A 19,272-nucleotide genomic window follows, 5' to 3' on the forward strand; every position below is an offset into this window, starting at 1 on the left:
TTTGGTAGTAGCATCAAGTAATAAATGAAAAGTTAGACGACAGCAAAGTGCCGCACAAGCACTTAAACTCTATTCCACTGCGATTACAAATATAAAGCTATGAGAAACTTCCAATATTAAAAAGAAACATTGTTTACCCCTATTGTGCAGTAACTACCATTTAGCAGCCCCATTGTGGGCAACCACTTTGCAGTACCAATGAACTACCATTAAGCCGCGCAATTGTGCAGTACAAATCTACACAACCATTTTGCAGTACCAATGTGCACCACTATTGTGCGGTAGCACACAACTATTTTGCACTACCAATGTGCACTACCATTCAGCAGCAGCATTGTGTGCAACCATTGTGTAGTAGCAATGCGCACTACAATTGATCAGCAGCATCGGGAACCACCATTTTGCAGTACCAATGTGCACTGCGATGGAGAAGAACTGCTGTGCATCACCATGGTGCATTACCAATGTGCACTAACATTGAGCAGCACTATTGTGTACCACCGTTCTGCATTATCAATGTGCACAACCATTTTGCAGTATCAAAGTGAACTGTCATTGAGTAGCACCATTGTGCACTTCCACTCAGCAGCACCATTATAGATCACTATTTAGCAGTACCATTGAGCAGCACCATTGTTGTGTACCAATATCTAGTACCAATATGCACTAGGACTGAGCGGCACCACTACATCTTTACAACAATTTTCAAATAACACTGTGCACTACGATTTTGTTATTAGGAGAGGCGAATAGGCACGGGCGTCCCGTATCAATTTCACTTTCGTAAAACGACACACGTCTGGGTCACGTGACGATGAGAGTTTGAATCAGCAGCGTAGTAGTACAAGAGATGTGCCAGAGCCGACTTTTCGACATGAGTAGATGTTAGTAGTTTGTCCGCCCACTTTCCAAGTTAATGTGTTCTGGAACGTATACACGGGCTTTTACTCAAAGTAAACTGATTTCCGCATGAGCTTTAGGTTTCCTGCGAATAATCGCCTCATATTTAGCCTAACAGCAACTTCCTCTGTCGTGTGCGATACACGTTGGAATCTTTACCCACAAGGTTGCTCGCCGGAAGAAGGATCACGTTAAGACTAACGTATTCCTTTGTCCGCGCAGCTCTATCGCGGCGGCAGGAGTGTCTCCGCCGTCCGTGAGCGCCCTCTTCCGGCGGCGGCAGCAGGCGCAGCCCATCTTCCACATCGGTGCCGTGGTGAACCCTCCAGATAGCACCAGCTACTTCGCGCAAGCCATAGAGGATGCCGTCTCCGAGCACGGCATCACCCTCTACGCACAGACGGTCCACATGAACTCAAATCCCATACGCATAGCACAGAGCGTCTGCGAAAACCTCATCTCCTCACAGGTACGTATCCTCAAGCTCCATACCAAAGCTTTTCAGCGGTACACCTTTATGACTCACGAATTTCTGCGTGAGTACGCAAAAAAAAAAAAAGAAATGGTAGCTGCAGTCGCAAAGACATGCGGCCTCGAAGGTGCGCTGGTCGCATGCGTATTGACATCGTTTACAAATAAGCATATTTTTTTCTAGACCATGAGCTTATCAGCAATCAGAGGTCCCTGATATGGCAATTGAATCTTTTATCGAAGTGACGAGCCATGCCATGTTGGCGAGTTTCATTATTGCATAGATATGACTGCATAACCGTCGCTGTTGCCTGTACCAACTGAAGCGTGTGCTGCTGAGCATGGCGATGAAGGCTTGATTTCCGGCATGGAAGAACGAAGCAGTTGATAGATAGATAGATAGATAGATAGATAGATAGATAGATAGATAGATAGATAGATAGATAGATAGATAGATAGATAGATAGATAGATAGATAGATAGATAGATAGATAGATAGATAGATAGATAGATAGATAGATAGATAGATAGATAGATAGATAGATAGATAGATAGATAGATAGATAGATAGATAGATAGATAGATAGATAGACAGACAGACAGACAGACAGACAGACAGACAGACAGACAGACAGACAGACAGACAGACAGACAGACAGACAGACAGACAGACAGATAGATAGATAGATAGATAGATAGATAGATAGATAGATAGATAGATAGATAGATAGATAGATAGATAGATAGATAGATAGATAGATAGATAGATAGATAGATAGATAGATAGATAGATAGATAGATAGATAGATAGATAGATAGATAGATAGATAGATAGATAGATAGATAGATAGATAGATAGATAGAAAGTATGCCAGGCATGCAGACATAAAGCTTCACTAGACCCCGATTTTCCAGAGACCAAATGCTTCTCAATTCTTCTGTTCATTCACGTGCGATGTGCCGTTTTTATATGAAAAAAAAAAACAGTGAAAGCTTCTTACGAAAAATAACCGAACTATGCCGCTGCTGCTCAGACCAACTGCTAAGTTAGACAGATATCACAGGTCTTCAAGAGGATGTCTCATTATATGTCGAAGCTTGCTTTTGAAGATGTGCTTGATGTGTAGCGCAGGACGGCTTTTTTTACGATTGGCTTTTATCTCGCATAAAGAGCACGGTCAAGCCAGGTTTAATATCTATGCATTCGTTCTCCAACACTAGCCTTAAATCAAAGCTCCACCCCCATTCTAGGTTTATGCTGCTAATGAGGACCCTAGTGAGATTCCCCTAAGAAAGAGGGCGATTAAGAAGTCACCTAGCCTGCTTTGTCTGTATTTTCTTTACAACAAGATGTTTTTAGCTATGCCCCCGTCTCAACAGTAACAAGTTCCACGCCTCTCAGGAACTGTCGTAGTTAAAACGGTGGCTTGAGAGAGTTGGTTCGCGTTAAACACATATTTACTAGCGCAAAAAGATGGAACATTCAAAGATAGTCTGCACTGTATGTGTCTGTCCCGCACTAAGTGTTTCGCCTTTTTAACGCAGTGGCGTGTAAGAGCTCGTTTCGCAGGAATTCTGGTGCTGGCGTCGGTGCCGGCGTTGACGTCTCTGGCTGAGAAAGAAAAACCACCGTCTTCTCCCTGACCGAAAAATTAAGAAAGATCCAAATAAAATTTAAAAAAATGAAAATTTCAGCTCTCATTGAGGACCGAACCAATGTCGATCACGTGGCAAGCAAATGTTCTACCACACAACCACGTGTCTGCTTGGAAGAACAGTAAATGAAAATGGCAGCATATCCACGGGGTGAATGATGGAGAGTGGGGCGAAGCATCCGTCCGTCCATTCGTTCTTGTTTTCCGTCCGTACATGCGTCCGTCTGTGTGACCGTCCGTGCGTGCGTCTGTTCGTGCGTCCGCATCTCCATCCGTGCGTCCTTCTTTGCGTTCGTCCATGCGTTTGCCCCTGCGTCCGCTCATGCGTCCATCTGTCCGTGCAGCCATCCATGTGTCCGTCTATGCATCTGTCTGTGTGTCCGTTCGTCCATCAAGCCAACACTTCAAATACCACCATCTCGCATCTATTCATCATATATTCCGCATATCGAAGCACCGCCATCCAGCGGACATTCCAAGGACTAAATGAGAAGTGGCACACGCACACTTTCTTACGGCTTGTGCTTCGTGTCTACTTCCCACTTTTAACCACCTCGAGTTCATGGTATATACTAGTTCACTGTATTCGTGGCACTGCGGCCCAACGCTCGCTAAACATTTCTAAAACCGAGAAGGTTACGCCCAGCGAGTATAACGTAGCAATCCTTTCTTGTCAGATAGTTCTCAATGTACATGACAATGGCTGCTAATGGGTAATGAGAGACAGGAAAATTTGGCTTTTAGTTAACGCGCACGCTGTGAATTTTTTATTGTTCCACAACGCAGAGGAGAAATCTCCCACCGGCACCAACTTGCAGGTCAAAACGTAAGACTTGTTTTGCACTACAACGAGGGACAAACAAGTGCCGCTTTAAGAAGCTTCGCCCCTAAAATAACTTCCTCTGCTTGAAATGGAGTGAAAATAAAATTAATGATTCAAAACACACGTTTGATGTATGCAGACATTACAATAAGAAATGTAATATGACAACAATGTTGCACGGTACAAAGGTACAGTGCCATAGGCCGTCAAAACATGTGATTATTATAACGACTACATGGCTTAAAGCAGCCACTCAATACAAACGACATACGAAACACTGCGAGCATTTCCTTGAAACCGGGCGGCTGCATTTTCGATGAAGGCGAAAAGGTTGGAAGCCCATGTGCTTAGATTAAGGCAAACGTTAAAGAACCCCAGGTAATCGATATTTCCGGATCCCTGCCCTACAGCGTCTCTCATAATAATATCGTGGTTTTGGGACGTTAAACAGTTAATTGTTATTAGTATTGCATAGCAAGTTTGAAATAATTTTGAGCACATAGTTACTCCAGATTTGAAGCATGGTATACACTTTACATAGAATGCAGCCATTTTCGAAAGCTTCACTAACAAAAGCCACTTTCATCTTCGTAAAATACATTTTTGTAATCCACAATTTAAACTTCTCGAGAAGCACCGTACAATAAAAAGTACGCACTATGTGGTTGCAAAACGCATTAGGGACAGGATATTCCTATAACATGGAACTCTTTAAAGGTCAATCTTGACGATTCCCATATTTCTGCAATGGTGAATACGTCTCTAGCTGCGTACGCCAATAAAGAGGAGTGACCGTGACTGTAGAGTGATGTACGTGTCAGCCTCAAATCAAGGCGAAGGTTTCGATAGGTACACAAGAAACAAATAAGGGAAACGAGTTCGTGTACACATTACTTTATTCAATGCAGCTCAAAGCACACATTCCCTAGGCTGACGTGTAACATAGTTCACTTATACAAGTCTTCCGTGAGAGACCACTGAGAGTGATGCAGTTCCACCAATGAGCTTTAGGCGCTTATTTGCCGTCCATTTGATTCGCAGGTATTTGCTGTCGTGATCAGTCACCCGGTGTCCGGCGAACTGTCTCCCGCCGCCGTGTCGTACACGTGCGGCTTCTACAACGTACCTGTCATCGGCATCAGCTCCAGGCACAGCTCCCTCTCCGACAAAGTGAGTGAGTGAGTGAATTTCGCATCACTGACCTTTCGCAAATGGTCAGTGTGGTCACACTGGGGTAAAATGAGGCAGCAATCGTGTACAGTGACTATGGAACCCTCATTCACTTGCCTATTGTTCTTGAAGTTCTCAGAGGATCGCCACACTGAAACACCTTATTTCACTCGCATCTCGATTGAGATGTGAGAAACGTCATGTACTAGTTTCTTCTTGCTGGCTATACACGCAAATCTACTTCACTTCCTATTCAAGTTCCGCCTGTAAATGTACAAGTTATGTCAGTATTGAGTGTCATACGAAACCTCAATGATATTGTCACAGGGCCATAACGTGGCTGCAGTCAGGAGGCTGGATGGTCAGATAAAGCTGTTTATTTGGGTGAACCTGTGCCCGGTAAACGGAAAGTCAGATTCAGATTACAGCAGGTTGCTTGCACTGATAGCGGCGAGCGGTGCGTAGGTCATCGATTGACTGCCAAGCGGCGAAACGTGTAGGATTATACACTTGCCATCGAATATTCTATAGCGTTATCGCTAGCAGCCACGTAGGTTCCAGAATAATCTGTGATGTTCCCGAAGTGGACGTAATCTTAACAAAATCATCTACTGCGGTCCCGAAGCTTCTCAAACGTGCATATGGTAGGCGCTGTTTGCACTGGGAACTACTGACAGCGGAACGGGGTGATAACAAAACTTGAGGAGGAAATACGGCAATATGTGGGTGTCGATAGCGCAAGAGCTAGTTTCGACCTTTGAGTGCGCAATATGTACACCTGTAATAATCTTCGCCTGTCTCCACAAGATTCACACAACTCTACTTTTTCGTCGTCCTCCCTTTGGATTCCAGAACCTGCACAGGACGTTCCTTCGCACGGTGCCCCCGTATTCTCAACAGGCCGACGTATGGGTAGAGCTCTTGCAGTTCCTCAAGTACCGCTGCGTGGTCTTCATCCACAGCTCGGACAACGACGGCCGTGCTACGCTGGGACGATTCCAAAACAAAGCCGAGCCTCAGGGCATCAAGGTATACGCACGGCGTAGGTTCAAACGAAGAAGGGTTGACAGGCGGGCTAGTTGGTACAAATTCATAATGAAATAATTGGATGCGCAAACCAACGGGACACAAGAGTCCCGTTAGTTTGCGCATCCAATTATTTCATTATGAATAGGTTGAAACTCTCACTACTAAACAGCTTCTCAAAGATAAGGGGAACCGAAGTAAGGGGATTCAGACACGATGAGCAACGTTTCACATGCTGGGCCTACCCTTGTCAAGGGCACATTGACATCTTAGGAGTGTTAGTGTCAAGAGGCGTGGTAATTGACGTCAGGCCCGTAAATCCAATGTCAGTACACGTTATCTGCTTTTTCAGCTAATAACAGCTTCTGATAGCAACTTCACGTGAAGATAACAAAATTACAAGGCTTCTTTGTAGAAGATAGATCCACCTATAACGTCAGCCGGCCTAACAGAGGTGCTCTAGCTATTTCTGTTTATACAACTTCGATAAAGCATTGAGTGATTGATATGTGGGATTTAACGTCACAAAACCTCCTAATGATTATCAGAGGCACCGTAGTGGAGGTCTCAGAAAATTTCGACCATCTGGGTTTCTTTAACGTGCACCAAAATCTGAGCGCACGGGCCTACAGCATTTTCGCCTCCGTCGAAACCGCAGTCGCCGCAGTCGGGATTCGATCACGCGACCTGCTGGTCAGCAGCCGGGTACCTTAGCCACCAGACTACCGCGGCTTCAATAAAGCATTGTTCGTTGATCTATACGCTTTTACATTTACTTTAGATCACCAGTAAAACTGGCCATAAATAACACCAGAGAGCCTGTGATCTATGCAGCTCAGATTTGTTTTTCGGCACATTCGAACAAGCACGCTCGGTGAACATCTTTTCGCAAGCATCTATCCTTTTTTTTTAATAGGGTGTTTTTACTAGCGCTAAAGATTGCACCCGGAAGTCCTTTCCACGTTAAAGTATTCCATGGTTGAATTACAAATTGCTTCATTCTAGTTTAGGCTATTTGAAAAAGCAGCCATTCCTGGCAATGTCGTACTTTGTAAGGGTGTACAGACTTCGTTACGAATATTCGAAGCAATCAAATGGACTGATAGCATAGTGACATCTCTTTTCCCGTATGGCAATAGAATTCATATGGATACGCCAGCTGTTTGTGATAACTTCATTTCCTTCCCGTTCTATTCGTCTTAGCTCGAACGAGTCATCGAATACGAACCAGGCATTACCGACATAACGCAAGAGCTGGAAGAAACAAAGGAACTTCACTGCCGGGTGTTTGTACTCTACGCAACGTGAGTTTCCCATAAGCTGGCTTCAGTATATTTAATAGCCATTCATTATTCAGACATTCACTAACTAAAATGAGGATTGGTAATTTCCCATGACCGAGACGATCAAACTAATTACCTAGGCTACACCGCTCAATGGGGTTTAGCTGCTGGCTTTCAAGGCTAAGCAAAACAAATTTGCCAGAGGCTTTCAGGAATATTTAGTTTGTCCGGTTTCAAAAGATGATTATCGGTAATGAACAATACCCAGCAGCAATATTTGTTTATTAATTATTGGAAAACTTTATTAAAAATGCACTCGGTGAAAAAACAAACGAAACGATTGGTAGTGAAAGACATAATTGAAGTTTTTGAAGGCATTATTCATTTGGATATCTCTAGTTTTTTTTTCTAATTTGCAAATTAATCCTCACTCTATAACTGTTCTAAATGTGTATTTTATGAGAAGATAGCTTTCAATCGGCTTTCCCAGCGTAATTATCAAGTTATCTAATGACTTAATGCAACAGACCAGCTAACACATGTATAGTGGCCACCAATCACTCGCGTCATGAAAAGTAGAAAGAAAAGACATCAGATAAAGGATGAAAGACCCTTTAGATAAAACGTTTATTTCGCGTCCATATTATGTCACTCACAGAGTACAGAGAGTTACCCAATAACTAAGGTTTCACGGTTAAAGATTGAATATAAGTCACTGGTGAAGGCTATGTTGGTGTTTCATTCTGAGCGCTATTGGCTAAATGACTTTGGCGTCCGTACTGAAAGCTACTGAAATATTTTGTTGCTTCGTTTTCGACATTGAAAAACACAGTCAGTGCTTGGCGTATTTGAACGCGTGCTACCCTAAACACGTTGTGTATTTAAACACATGAACTTTCAAATATGTCACTATCAACAATCGCAACACACTACGAAGTTACAAAATCCAAGTGTCTTAACCGGCCACGATAGACGCATAATAATGAAACGTAATTTAAATGTACTTGCGTTTCAATACAGATTATGACGAAACTCTACTAATACAAAGCTGTTCGAAGGTCTTTGCACAATTTGTCTCATAACTGCATAGCGGTATCAAAAAATTCAACCTGTATTTAGGTTCGAATAAGCAATGGGCTGCAGCAGAATTACAGCTTGACAAACCTCCAAGGCTTACACAATTGTACAGCGATTCGTAGTCAAGGCATAAAGCCAGGATGACTGAACAATTTCGATATCGCATGAAGTCCTGCGATTTGTAAAATAACAAAAGAAATTATTATGGAATTATGTCTCGGCAAACAAAGGGTGATTTTGTCGCGTATGGCCTAGTAAGGGTTTTTTTTTTTTTGAAAGGCGCGTGGTTCTCAGAAAATGATGGAAAAGTCGTATGATAACTCTTGTAATTAATAATGCCAAAAACACTAACTGAATAATACTCCTGAGGAACTTAGAACTCGCAAAGTTTTAAAAGCAGTAAATTAGCTTCAGTAAAAAGCTTCACGTTGATAAACCTGCAATACGTTTTGACGTTTACAAATCCAGAAGTACCCCAAACTTTTTTTCTGCGCAGTGAACTGCGCGAGCCCTGACAGCTTACCAAACAAATGCCTCCATTTCTGTTCCAGTGCAGAAGATGCGACGGGAATATATTCCGAAGTGGCCTTTTTGAATATGACAAGTCCCGGCTATGTCTGGATTGTGTCTGAACAAGCCCTCAGAGCACCGAATGTGCCCGATGGTGAGATTCTTCCAGAACACTCGTAAATTATTCGACCAAACAATAATGAAATTCCTCAAGACAGGGACAAAAGTCATTTGCAATAGTCACTGAAGGGCACTTCTGATGTAGCTATATTCTTGCCACTGGCACGGGGGGATTAAACAAAATTGAAAAGAGTAAAAGTGGACACACGGGAAGATTAGTAGAATATGTAAAACAGAGGGTCACCAAAACAAGAAATGTAACTGACATTGATGGCGGTGGTTACGTTGATACACAATTTTGGTAACGTAACCCTTGCCGTAACGCAATGTAACGTAACCCTTGCCACTTAAATATATTTCTTGTATTGCATTGCCATCACGTGATTATTTTATACGCTTTTTGCACTCATGTATTTGCTTTCTTTGGTTTTTTTTTTATTTTGTGATGCTCTCCTTACTCAATGCTCTCCATGGGGCCAGTAAGGTACTTTTAAATAAATAAATAAATCCATTTTTACGACGAATGTTGATTCTCAAACACGCCGAGCAAGCAAGCGCCACTGTGTCCCAAGAGCCCTCATTTGTAGTTGGCGAGGTTTTCTAATTTAACATAGCACGCACTCTCATAGTTTAAACGGTATGGGAATAGAACAGGTGGAGTGGAGGAAGCCGAAAACGCGAAAAAAAAGTTGCTGTGCATACATCACAAGAGGTTCACAAGTGCGGGTAAGGCGAAGATCACGGATAGATTATCGAGCGTAATTATTTCTGTTGCTTGCGCATACACTTTTCACTCCGTCATACAGCAGGATTTCAGCTATATTAATGACTCTGCCCGTCAAGCTAATTGTATATTTTAGTTTAACATGACCTTTCAGCATGTACACATATAAAGTATTGTGCCCCCGAGCATCTTCCATCAATTTTGTGCACCAAGGGGTCTCGCCCGCGACGATGTTGATTATAACTTATGACCAAATTTAACCGCTATGTATACTCAAACAACGAGCTCAGTTTCATCCTCATCATTATCGTCATCAGGAACAGTCTACCTTACGTCAATAGCCCGATCAAGGGATCATCCAGAGATCTTGAACTCGCTGTGCCCTGATCCATTTTATGCCTCTAAAATTCTGTCTGGCCACTCCACCCAGCTGTGCACTAATCTGAGCCACCATTCTTATGTGTTGGTGTTGATTCCGACGTTCGCACGGACCATTTACATATTGTTTTTATTACGTGACCTGCCAGAGTTCATTTTTGTTTCCCTTCAAGTCTGCAAGGATAACCTCGTTGGATGTCCTTGTTTGTGCTCTCAACCACCCTGTTGCCCTCTTCACTCGTACAGTTACGCCTATCACTCCTCGTTTAATTGCGCGCTAGACAATCCTTAGATTCTTCTCGTGTTTCGTTGTCATTCACCAGCTTTCTGCCCCACTCGTCGTGTTCGTTTAGAAAAAGTGGCGAACAATTTCAAGTACTTGGTACTCTGCTATTGAAGAGCATCAAGCTTTCCCGTGTTCCTCACGCCTGATGAGGCCACGTGTCAGCAAAAATTACGCCGTGACACGTGGCCACGTTCACGACATCGAACGTCGCTGTGACTGCCTCCCGTGAGGGCAGGACCAATACAAACCCGAAAGCATGGTTAGCACTGCATGTTTAGAAAAAAAATGGCAGCATATCCACGGAGTGAATGATGGAGAGTGGAGCGAAGCATTTGTCCGTCCATTCGTTCTTGCTTCCGTCCATCCATGCGTGCGTCTGTGTGGCCGCCCGTGCGTCCATCCGCCCGTCCGTGCGTGCGTCTGTTCGTGCGTCCGCACGTTCATCTGTGCGTCCGTCCCTGCTTTCGTCTATGCATCCGCTCCTGCGTCCGTCCATGCGTTCATCCGTCCGTGCAGCCATCCGTGCGTCCGTCCATGCATCTGTCTGTGTGTCCGTTCGTCCACCTATTCAACACTCCAAGTACCACCATCTCGCATCTTTTCATCATATATTCCTCATATAGAAGCACCGTCATCCAGCGGATATTCCAAGGACTGAACAAGAGGAGGCACACGCACACTTTCTTACGACTTGCGCTTCGTGTCTACTTCCCACCTTTAACCACCTCGAGTTCATAATATATACTAGTTCGCTGTATTCATGGCACTGCGGCCCAACGCTCGATAAACCTTTCTAAAACCAAGGAGGTTACGCCCAGCGAGTATAACGTAGCAACCCCTTTCTTGTCAGATAGCACTCAATGTACATACCAATGGCTTCTAAGGGGGATTGAGAGACAGGAGAATTCGGCTTTTAGTTAACACGCACGCTGCGAATTTTTTATTGTTCAACAACGCACAGAAGAAATCTCCCACCGGCACCACCTTGGAGGTCAAAATGGAAGACTGGTTACACACTACTACTACGACTACGAGGGATGAACGAGTGCCGCTATAAGGAGCTTCGCCCCTAAAAGAAGCTAACGATTTAGAGCACTAGGTGCTCTACTATGGGAGAGCTGTGTGCTAATAACTGGCAACATACAGAAAAGTTGCACTTTCTGGTGAATAAAACGGATAAGTTACCGATAATTAGTTGAGAATGGCGGCCGTATGTGCAACACGCTATCCCTTTTATTTTGCAAATTTAGTTTGCGTGAATACGTTCTCCAGTTAATGTTCATCCTAGAGGTGCATATTTTTCAACTGATTCAATAGTCTTCTTATTGACATTTTTTGTAGCAGGTACGTCAAGAGTTATCCTTGTTTCTGCATGTCCGTTCTGTGTGAAATCTGAGGAACCGCTTCCACATTTCAATTCTTGAACCATTTTTTTGCAATTAATCAGTGTCACTGCTGAGACATAGGTGTCAACTATAGATTTTAAATTGTTGTAATATTCTTTGTTATTTGTCTTTTCCGGTTTCGGCAAATCTAGACGTGTAACTTTATTACTGGCTAATGCTATTTGGAAGCACTAAATTATATTGGCTGTTTATGACAATTATTGGAGGTAGTGGTTGGTTGATTGTCTGATATAACCCTTGCCCCTGCAGTGAGCTCTGTACTGTGCTTACTGTGAATAAAGTACCCTCACTCTTACAATGATAGCATTAGCCATCCGCTGCTATCACAGCAACATACCCTTACCTTAATCACGTATATTCAAATGACTGAGTTGTTTACATCTTTTATCTGTTTCAGGAGTGCTGGGGTTAGAGCTAGTGAACGCATCAGACGAGAGAGCCCACATACGTGACAGTGTGCAGGTGATAGCCCTAGCCCTGAAAGAACTGCAGAAGGACCCCAACATGACTCAGCCCAACATAAGCTGCAGCATGCTTGGAAACTCCTGGGAGTCTGGACTCAAGCTTGTGAGGTCTGCACACTTTCGCTTTTTAGTAGACTACGCCGGTTCACTTAATCTTAGCTCTTAGTCGTAACCCTTCCATGTGTTACCATAAAAATATAATTAGGAAAACAATGCCCAACCTTACATGGCAGAGATGTCAGTCAAGGCAGTCACTAGGTGACCATTACTCCACTTGCTTGATACCATGTGTTCATGTCAAATCGGTTCTTTATATTTGGGTTGATATGAATGAATGAATGAATGAATGAATGAATGAATAGACTTTATTTAAAGTCCGGCAGTTTTACTGAGTGAGGTGGGGGAAGAGGGGATTAACCCCTGTCCCTTCCCACTCTCCGTTGATTATGATGGCAGTGCCTCAGGTGACCGCTCAAAGTCCTTGCACCCGGGCGACATCTTCAGCTTGCCGGACGGCCCAAAGCTGGTCGGCCAGCTCGTCGCTGAATGCCTTAATTCAAAAACCATTAAAAATTGGAAAGAGATTGTCCGAAACAAACACAACAATATTCTGATGGAGCCACACATTTAGAAAGTAGCATCATTTGTCGATCGCTACAGGGTCTATATATTCTTCTAGAAGCTTAATCGACTGTTTCTACCTGATTCGTCAAGGGCTAATTATACTAGACCATAACGAGCTCAGTGAATGAGAGTCGTATTGGTAGTGACGAGCCCCGTCCAATGTTGAACGAAGAAATTCCTTCTCTGGTGGCGGCCCACTTCTAAAAGCTGAATCCTGGTGCTCATACATTTAAGTTGTTTAAGGAGGGCATTCCTCCATTACCGTATCGGACATTCTGCGAAGTGACACAATGCGTTGCCTAGATCCACTGAGACTGTGTGAGACGCTGATCAGCTGTGTCGTTCGTCTCAGTTTATCTGGGTGTGGGAAGAGCTCCGCACAATCTTCAACGAGTACTTTCCTTTGCTTGAAGTGGCCCACTTCTGAAAGCTGAATCATAGTGCTTATATATCTTAGTTTTTTTAATAAGAACGTTCTCCTATTACCATCTTGAATCCTTGGTAACTGAGATTGTCAGAGACTGATCAACTGTGCCATTCATCTCAGCTGCTCTATGGATCGAATCACTTTACTTAGCAGCCCCCCGCGGAAGCACTACTAAACGAATACCTTGCATCGACAGCTTGCTCAAGAAACAGAAGCTGCTTCGCGGGGAGACAGGACGCGTTCGATTCGACGACAAGGGTGACCGACTCGACAGCGACTACGACATTCTCAACGTGGTGCGTGGAAGCCACGTGCCAGTAGGCCAGTACGTCTTCTCCAAGGTGAGTCCAGGGTTGCTACACCGAGACAGTAGGTCAGTACGTCTTCTCCAAGGTGAGTCCAGGGTCGCTACACCGAGACGTCGAGTGACATTAGGCTCTTTATATGTACACCGAAGAGATAAACGATTTCTGGCGTATTAGTGGAGCATCGTTTCGCAATCCCGAAAGCATTTCTCTTACACGACGCTTGGTGAACGAGAGCGCGCTAACAGAAAAATACGGGTGGAGACGCGTCTTGGAGATTCCCCCACCAAACGCCACGACGTCATAGATTTTGAAGGTGTCTACTGGGTTCTACATAGCGTCTGAACAACAAAAATGAAATACATTGTCATCTGTGAGTGCCATAAATCAAGCATATGAAGTTCCAGACAATTTCATCCAGCCAATTTCGCGGAAATACGAAAAAATACATTTTGAAAATTTTCGCGTAACGCACAAGATACGGCTCAAGTTTTAAACTTCAACTATATTTTTTTTCGCTACTAATGAACTTATGATAGCAAAACATATGGCATTAGAGTTTACAAAGTGCAGTTTTCCAATAGAAAAAAGTCTTTGTTTTTCTTTAGTGTTGCTTTAAGGTGGTACAACGCTCAGCAGGAATAACGGACACTGCTGATAATACGAGAACGAGCGCTTGCAATAAGGCAGTGCAGCGCGAAGCAAGACGAAGGGTCACGGTTAACAAGTGGACACACGATTATAGTTACCCCTTCGTCCTGCCTGGCTGTCTGCGCCGGCCTAACAATATTAACATTCAGTTATCTCATACCACAATTCTGATGAATACCCAGTGGTCAGAATCGCTTGCAGTGACACATACACAAATAGTCTGCACCAAATGTCTTGAAGGTGTACAGGAATTCTCTTTACCAAATCTTACAGGCTCCATATATGTGTGGGAAATAGCATATTTCCACTCCATTTGGTAGATGACGTGTAAATGGCTCAAAGATGCCGCGTGCTCGCTTAGCAAGAGTTGATTCAGAAAAAAGCAGCGACAAATGCAGGCTTGTCAGAAGTAAGTTTGCCCGGCTGCATGTCTTATGATGTGCTCACTGTGTTAAGGGAAAGGTGTACCCGCAGTTACAACGCGGACCGATGCCCCTATAAACGCACTGGTGTACAAGGAAACTAATCTCCATTCTCTCGTTAAATACCCACTGAAACGAAACATTATCTCGACTGAATCGAGTAAATACGATCGCTGGATATTATTATAGCGTCGTACATGCTTTCTTAATGGCGATCAGAGCCGATGTGGATCTGTTTTTCAACACTGGTGTAAAACTTTTTTTGTGTGATCGGTCCTGATCCGGATCACGTTTTTTTTTTTATCTATGATTGGCTTCGATACAAAACTTGCAGAATGAAGCCAATCCCTGTCGCGTAAATTTGATAAGCACCGGGTTTAGCCGCAATCACCAGTGCAGCGAGTGTCCCCGCTATTAATGGCTATTAGCCATGGCTGCTGCTACATGGTCCACAGTAACCTTGATCAAGTAGTTGGCACACACATAAGCTGAATTGTGATGCACGAGCCTGAGTGCGATTGTTCTGATTCCGATCGAGCTTGATCATGATTAAAGATATGGACGCAACAGAACCGGACCGATCTCAGTCAAGATCGGCCCTGATGCAGATCTGGATCTGTAGTTCCATCCGGATTGCGATCAAAGGTGTCCGTGTAACACTGGTATCGCACTGAAGCCAGTTTGCAAGGCTACTAATCTGCTAATGGCAGGCTTTCGTTTTCTTTTTTTTTTTTCAATGTCTGCCCTAACACCCTTAGGCGTCATACATCTTTCATTAAAAAGTACACGTGTAAAGTAGCCTCGTGTATAAAGTCAAGTAATGAGTGGTGTTGTCATCCGGGAATCGAGCAGTCAAGGTCGGGTGGTCGACCAGTCCCGAGATATGTTGCATGGAGGTGACGACGATGACTTTAACCGTAGAACTGCGAAAGTCCCCAACATCAGTGTGCGGCGTTGACATTTCGAATCGGGGCGTCGCAAAATGAGCATTACCAACGTCTCTAAAGTGCTAATCGGAGACACCTATACACTAAAATCATCGTCATCTTTTCATGCATTCAAACGTGATCTTAAAAACTTCATCTTGCATAACTAGGTTGACAACGATGATTACTTAACGATTCTTATGTATCCGGGCATGAAATCGGAAAGACTTTGCAAATTTAGGTTATTGCTTTATGGCATGATTATGTTTTACTTGTATAACTTATTACTATTGTTCTTGTGTCGCATTCTGACTGCCTTTTTTGTTTACTTGATGTTATTTTATGTAAGTTCACTGTTTACTTTTCACATGTGTTGCGTATTTTACGTGCTCTTATAATTAATAATTTTATTGTTATTGTTAGCCGAGGGTCCTACTGCAGTCGCTTGACTTTGGGACCCTCGTCTGCATACTACATTCTACGAATTTTGTATTTTGAATGAATGAATAAACTGAACTGAACTGAACTGACACACGCAGTGGTCCATGAGCATGGAGCTCGAACTGGAGCTGGAGAAGGTGGTCTGGCCCGGGCGGCAGACGGAGACGCCGCTGGGCTACGTGATCCCCAAGCACCTGCGCGTCGCCACCATCGCCGAGAGGCCCTTTGTGTGGGTGAGGCCTGTCGCGGACGAGTCTCAGTGCCTGCCATCCGAGATACTCTGTCCATGGACCAACAGCACAGACGGTACGAATGCACCCGCCTGCCTTTCGAGTATTCGCGTACCAGTGCACGTTCTTGGTGACGTTCGGTGTATTTTTCTCGCGTGCACGTGTGGTTGACTACTGCATTGTTTGAATTTTGACGTTTGTATTTCTTCTACGATTGCGCGCTGTATCGCGCTCAGTCTTCCGTGTGGTTTTAACAAGGCGCACCATCACCAGGGCTCTGAGGGCTGTTCATAGGCACTCATCCAAATAAAAAAAATTAACAATCGAATTTCAATTACCTCAGGGCGTGTACATGGTGATGTATGTATGTAATAAGCAGGGGCGAATACAGCCACCCATTTTAGGGGGGGGGGGGGGGGGGTAACTTCAATTAACACCTGACAGGCGGGCATGGTCATTATTTTCTGTTTTTTCTAGCACAAAAACACTGTAATGTCATAAATACTGTTTATGTGTGCTCACAGTGGTTTCACTCATTTCTCCTAACCGGTGATAGCAGGTGAATGGCAAGCACTGAATAGAGGGGCAGGGGGTGCTGACAGACTTTGGGGGGGGGGGGGAGCGATCGCCCCTACCGCACCCCTCTTCCCCTCTATATCCGCCACTGGTAATAAGATGGGGAGGCTGAACGTCCTGCAACCACGAATTGATTATGAGAGACGCCGTAGTGAAGTGCTCCGAAAATTTCGGCTATCTGCGGTTCGTTCTTTTACGTACACTTAAATCTAAGTGCAAGCGCATCAAGCATTTTCGCCCTCATCTAAAATGCGGCCGCAATTTGATCCGGCCACCTGCTGGTCAGCAGTCGAGCACCATTACCACTATATCACTGCGGTGGGTGGTGTATGTATGTATGTATGTATGTATGTATGTATGTATGTATGTATGTATGTATGTATGTATGTATGTATGTATGTATGTATGTATGTATGTATGTATGTATGTATGTATGTATGTATGTATGTATGCATGTATGTATGTATGTGTGTGTATGTATGTACGTATGTATGTGTATGTATGTATGTATGTATGTATGTATGTATGTATGTATGTATGTTTGTATGTATGTATGTATGTATGTATGTATGTATGTATGTATGTATGTATGTATGTAATTTCTGCGGGAAGAAACAAATGAGTTCAACTCAACATGGGAAGAGCAAGGCGTTAATAGATAACTGGCACATTGCACATGCCCATCGCAGTTAGCGCGCGTCTCTTTACGCATATAAGCATTGTTGGTGGCAATTCGTGCTCCTTCTTCGTGTTTTGTTTTTTAAGCGCGTAGCACTTCTATAGTGGCGGGGCCGTCGTACGCAGTCGTGTACTGTGTTGTACTGTTGTGGTCGCCTGTTGTTGTAACGCTTCGTGTGTAGCACATTCACCGTGCGCTCATGCCAATGAAGAGTGCTTCCTCTCGTTCTTCTAGCCCCTTGATGATGATCATTTATCATCGTCGGCAAGAAAAACAACGAGGGCACTTGGCGTAACGCATGAAAAAACAAGTAAAAATGACGAGGACGAAAGCGGTAAATAGAAATAGAGAGAAAGAGAAAATGGGAATAATAGTGAATAGGGAATTGGGAATGGGAATTGGAAATGAGCAAAAGAGAAATAGAGACATAGTAAGCAATGATTAGAAATAAATAGAAAAAAAAACAACAAGAAAGTGAGAATGACAAAAAGGAAAGACAAAAGAGGAAAACTGAAGAGAAACAATGAAGGGAGCACAGCTCCACACATCCCTTACAAAAAGGAATGTAGACTAGCTATAGACAATTTAGGTATAGGTCTAGAAAATCTATAGACTGTCTAAATATGGATATTTAAGGGATCCTACAGGCTTGGCAACACTGAAGTGCGAAGCTACCCTAATTTGTTTCCTGTAAGTCGGTTGACAGAAGTACATCATAGTGCAAACTTGTTACACGCTTTGTGTCGTTTAGCTTCAAAGCGTTCGATTATACACGTGGGCAGGACAACCACTGCTCATTAAGGGAAACCGGCTGCAGTCCCAGATAAGGCATATCCCCAAAGAGGAGACAGAAATTTAGATGGGAAGATGAGGGAGTTCACGGATAAAGTGGCTGCAGCAAGTGCAGAAACCAGTGACTGGCGGAACGTGGGAGAGGCCTTTGTTCTGCTGTTGGTGTAGTCAGGCTGATTATTATTATTATTATTATTATTATTATTATTATTATTATTATTATTATTATTATTATTATTATTATTATTATTATTATTATTATTATTATTATTATTATTATTATTATTATTATTATTATTATTATTATTATTATTATTATTATTATTATTATTATTATACACGTGTTCGTCATAAGATCAAGGAAAAATCCCCACATCTCCACCAAGCGAATCGTGACGAGTTGGCGAGGCTATAGGTCCTGAGGTCCTTAATGTCTACGTTGAAGTCGCCGACACGTATAAAGGGCTTGTGCTTGGGGCTGCTCTATATTGTTCTCTCACAATAACGATGTATCTTAGTTTATCGTTATCATTTTTGGGTCACATATGTTACCCTAGCTTTGCCTCATATAATGTAAATTGAGTGAAGTAAAGCGAAATATAGAGTCGACGAAAAAGCTAGGTCCTAAGGTCCTTGATGTCTACGTTGAAGTCACCGACAATCATAAAGGGTTTTTGCTTGGAGCTGCTCTATATTGTTCTCTCTCAATTATGATATATCTTAGTTTATCGTTAATCCTTTTTTGGAAGGGAGAAGTCACATATGTTACCCTAGCTTTGCCACATATAATGTATATTGAGTGAAATAAAGCGACAAAGAGAGCCGACGAAAAAGCTAGGTCCTAAGGTTCATATTGTCATCGTTCAAGGAGCCGAGTGGTATAAAATGTTTGTGCTTGTAGGTGTC

General features: G+C 43.3%; 1 protein-coding gene across 4 annotated transcripts in view; it reads left to right on the plus strand.

Moving 5' to 3' along the window:
- Window positions 1–19,272, plus strand: part of Nmdar1 (glutamate ionotropic receptor NMDA type subunit 1) — a 144,837-nt gene that overhangs the window by 102,949 nt on the left and 22,616 nt on the right. For all 4 annotated transcript variants that reach the window (XR_012885525.1, XM_037416492.2, XM_075871393.1 and 1 more), the window contains exons 3-10: window positions 1,123–1,369; window positions 4,891–5,019; window positions 5,872–6,048; window positions 7,249–7,349; window positions 8,957–9,069; window positions 12,227–12,401; window positions 13,541–13,685; window positions 16,188–16,395. Coding sequence is in view for 3 of the 4 variants with exons in the window: in XM_037416492.2 (XP_037272389.2) it covers window positions 1,123–1,369; window positions 4,891–5,019; window positions 5,872–6,048; window positions 7,249–7,349; window positions 8,957–9,069; window positions 12,227–12,401; window positions 13,541–13,685; window positions 16,188–16,395 (1,295 nt within the window). In the remaining variant the exon portion in view is untranslated. The remainder of the gene's footprint in view (window positions 1–1,122; window positions 1,370–4,890; window positions 5,020–5,871; window positions 6,049–7,248; window positions 7,350–8,956; window positions 9,070–12,226; window positions 12,402–13,540; window positions 13,686–16,187; window positions 16,396–19,272) is intronic.

This window comes from Rhipicephalus microplus, chromosome 8, assembly GCF_043290135.1.
Source record: "Rhipicephalus microplus isolate Deutch F79 chromosome 8, USDA_Rmic, whole genome shotgun sequence".
NCBI classification, from domain to species: Eukaryota; Metazoa; Arthropoda; class Arachnida; order Ixodida; family Ixodidae; genus Rhipicephalus; species Rhipicephalus microplus.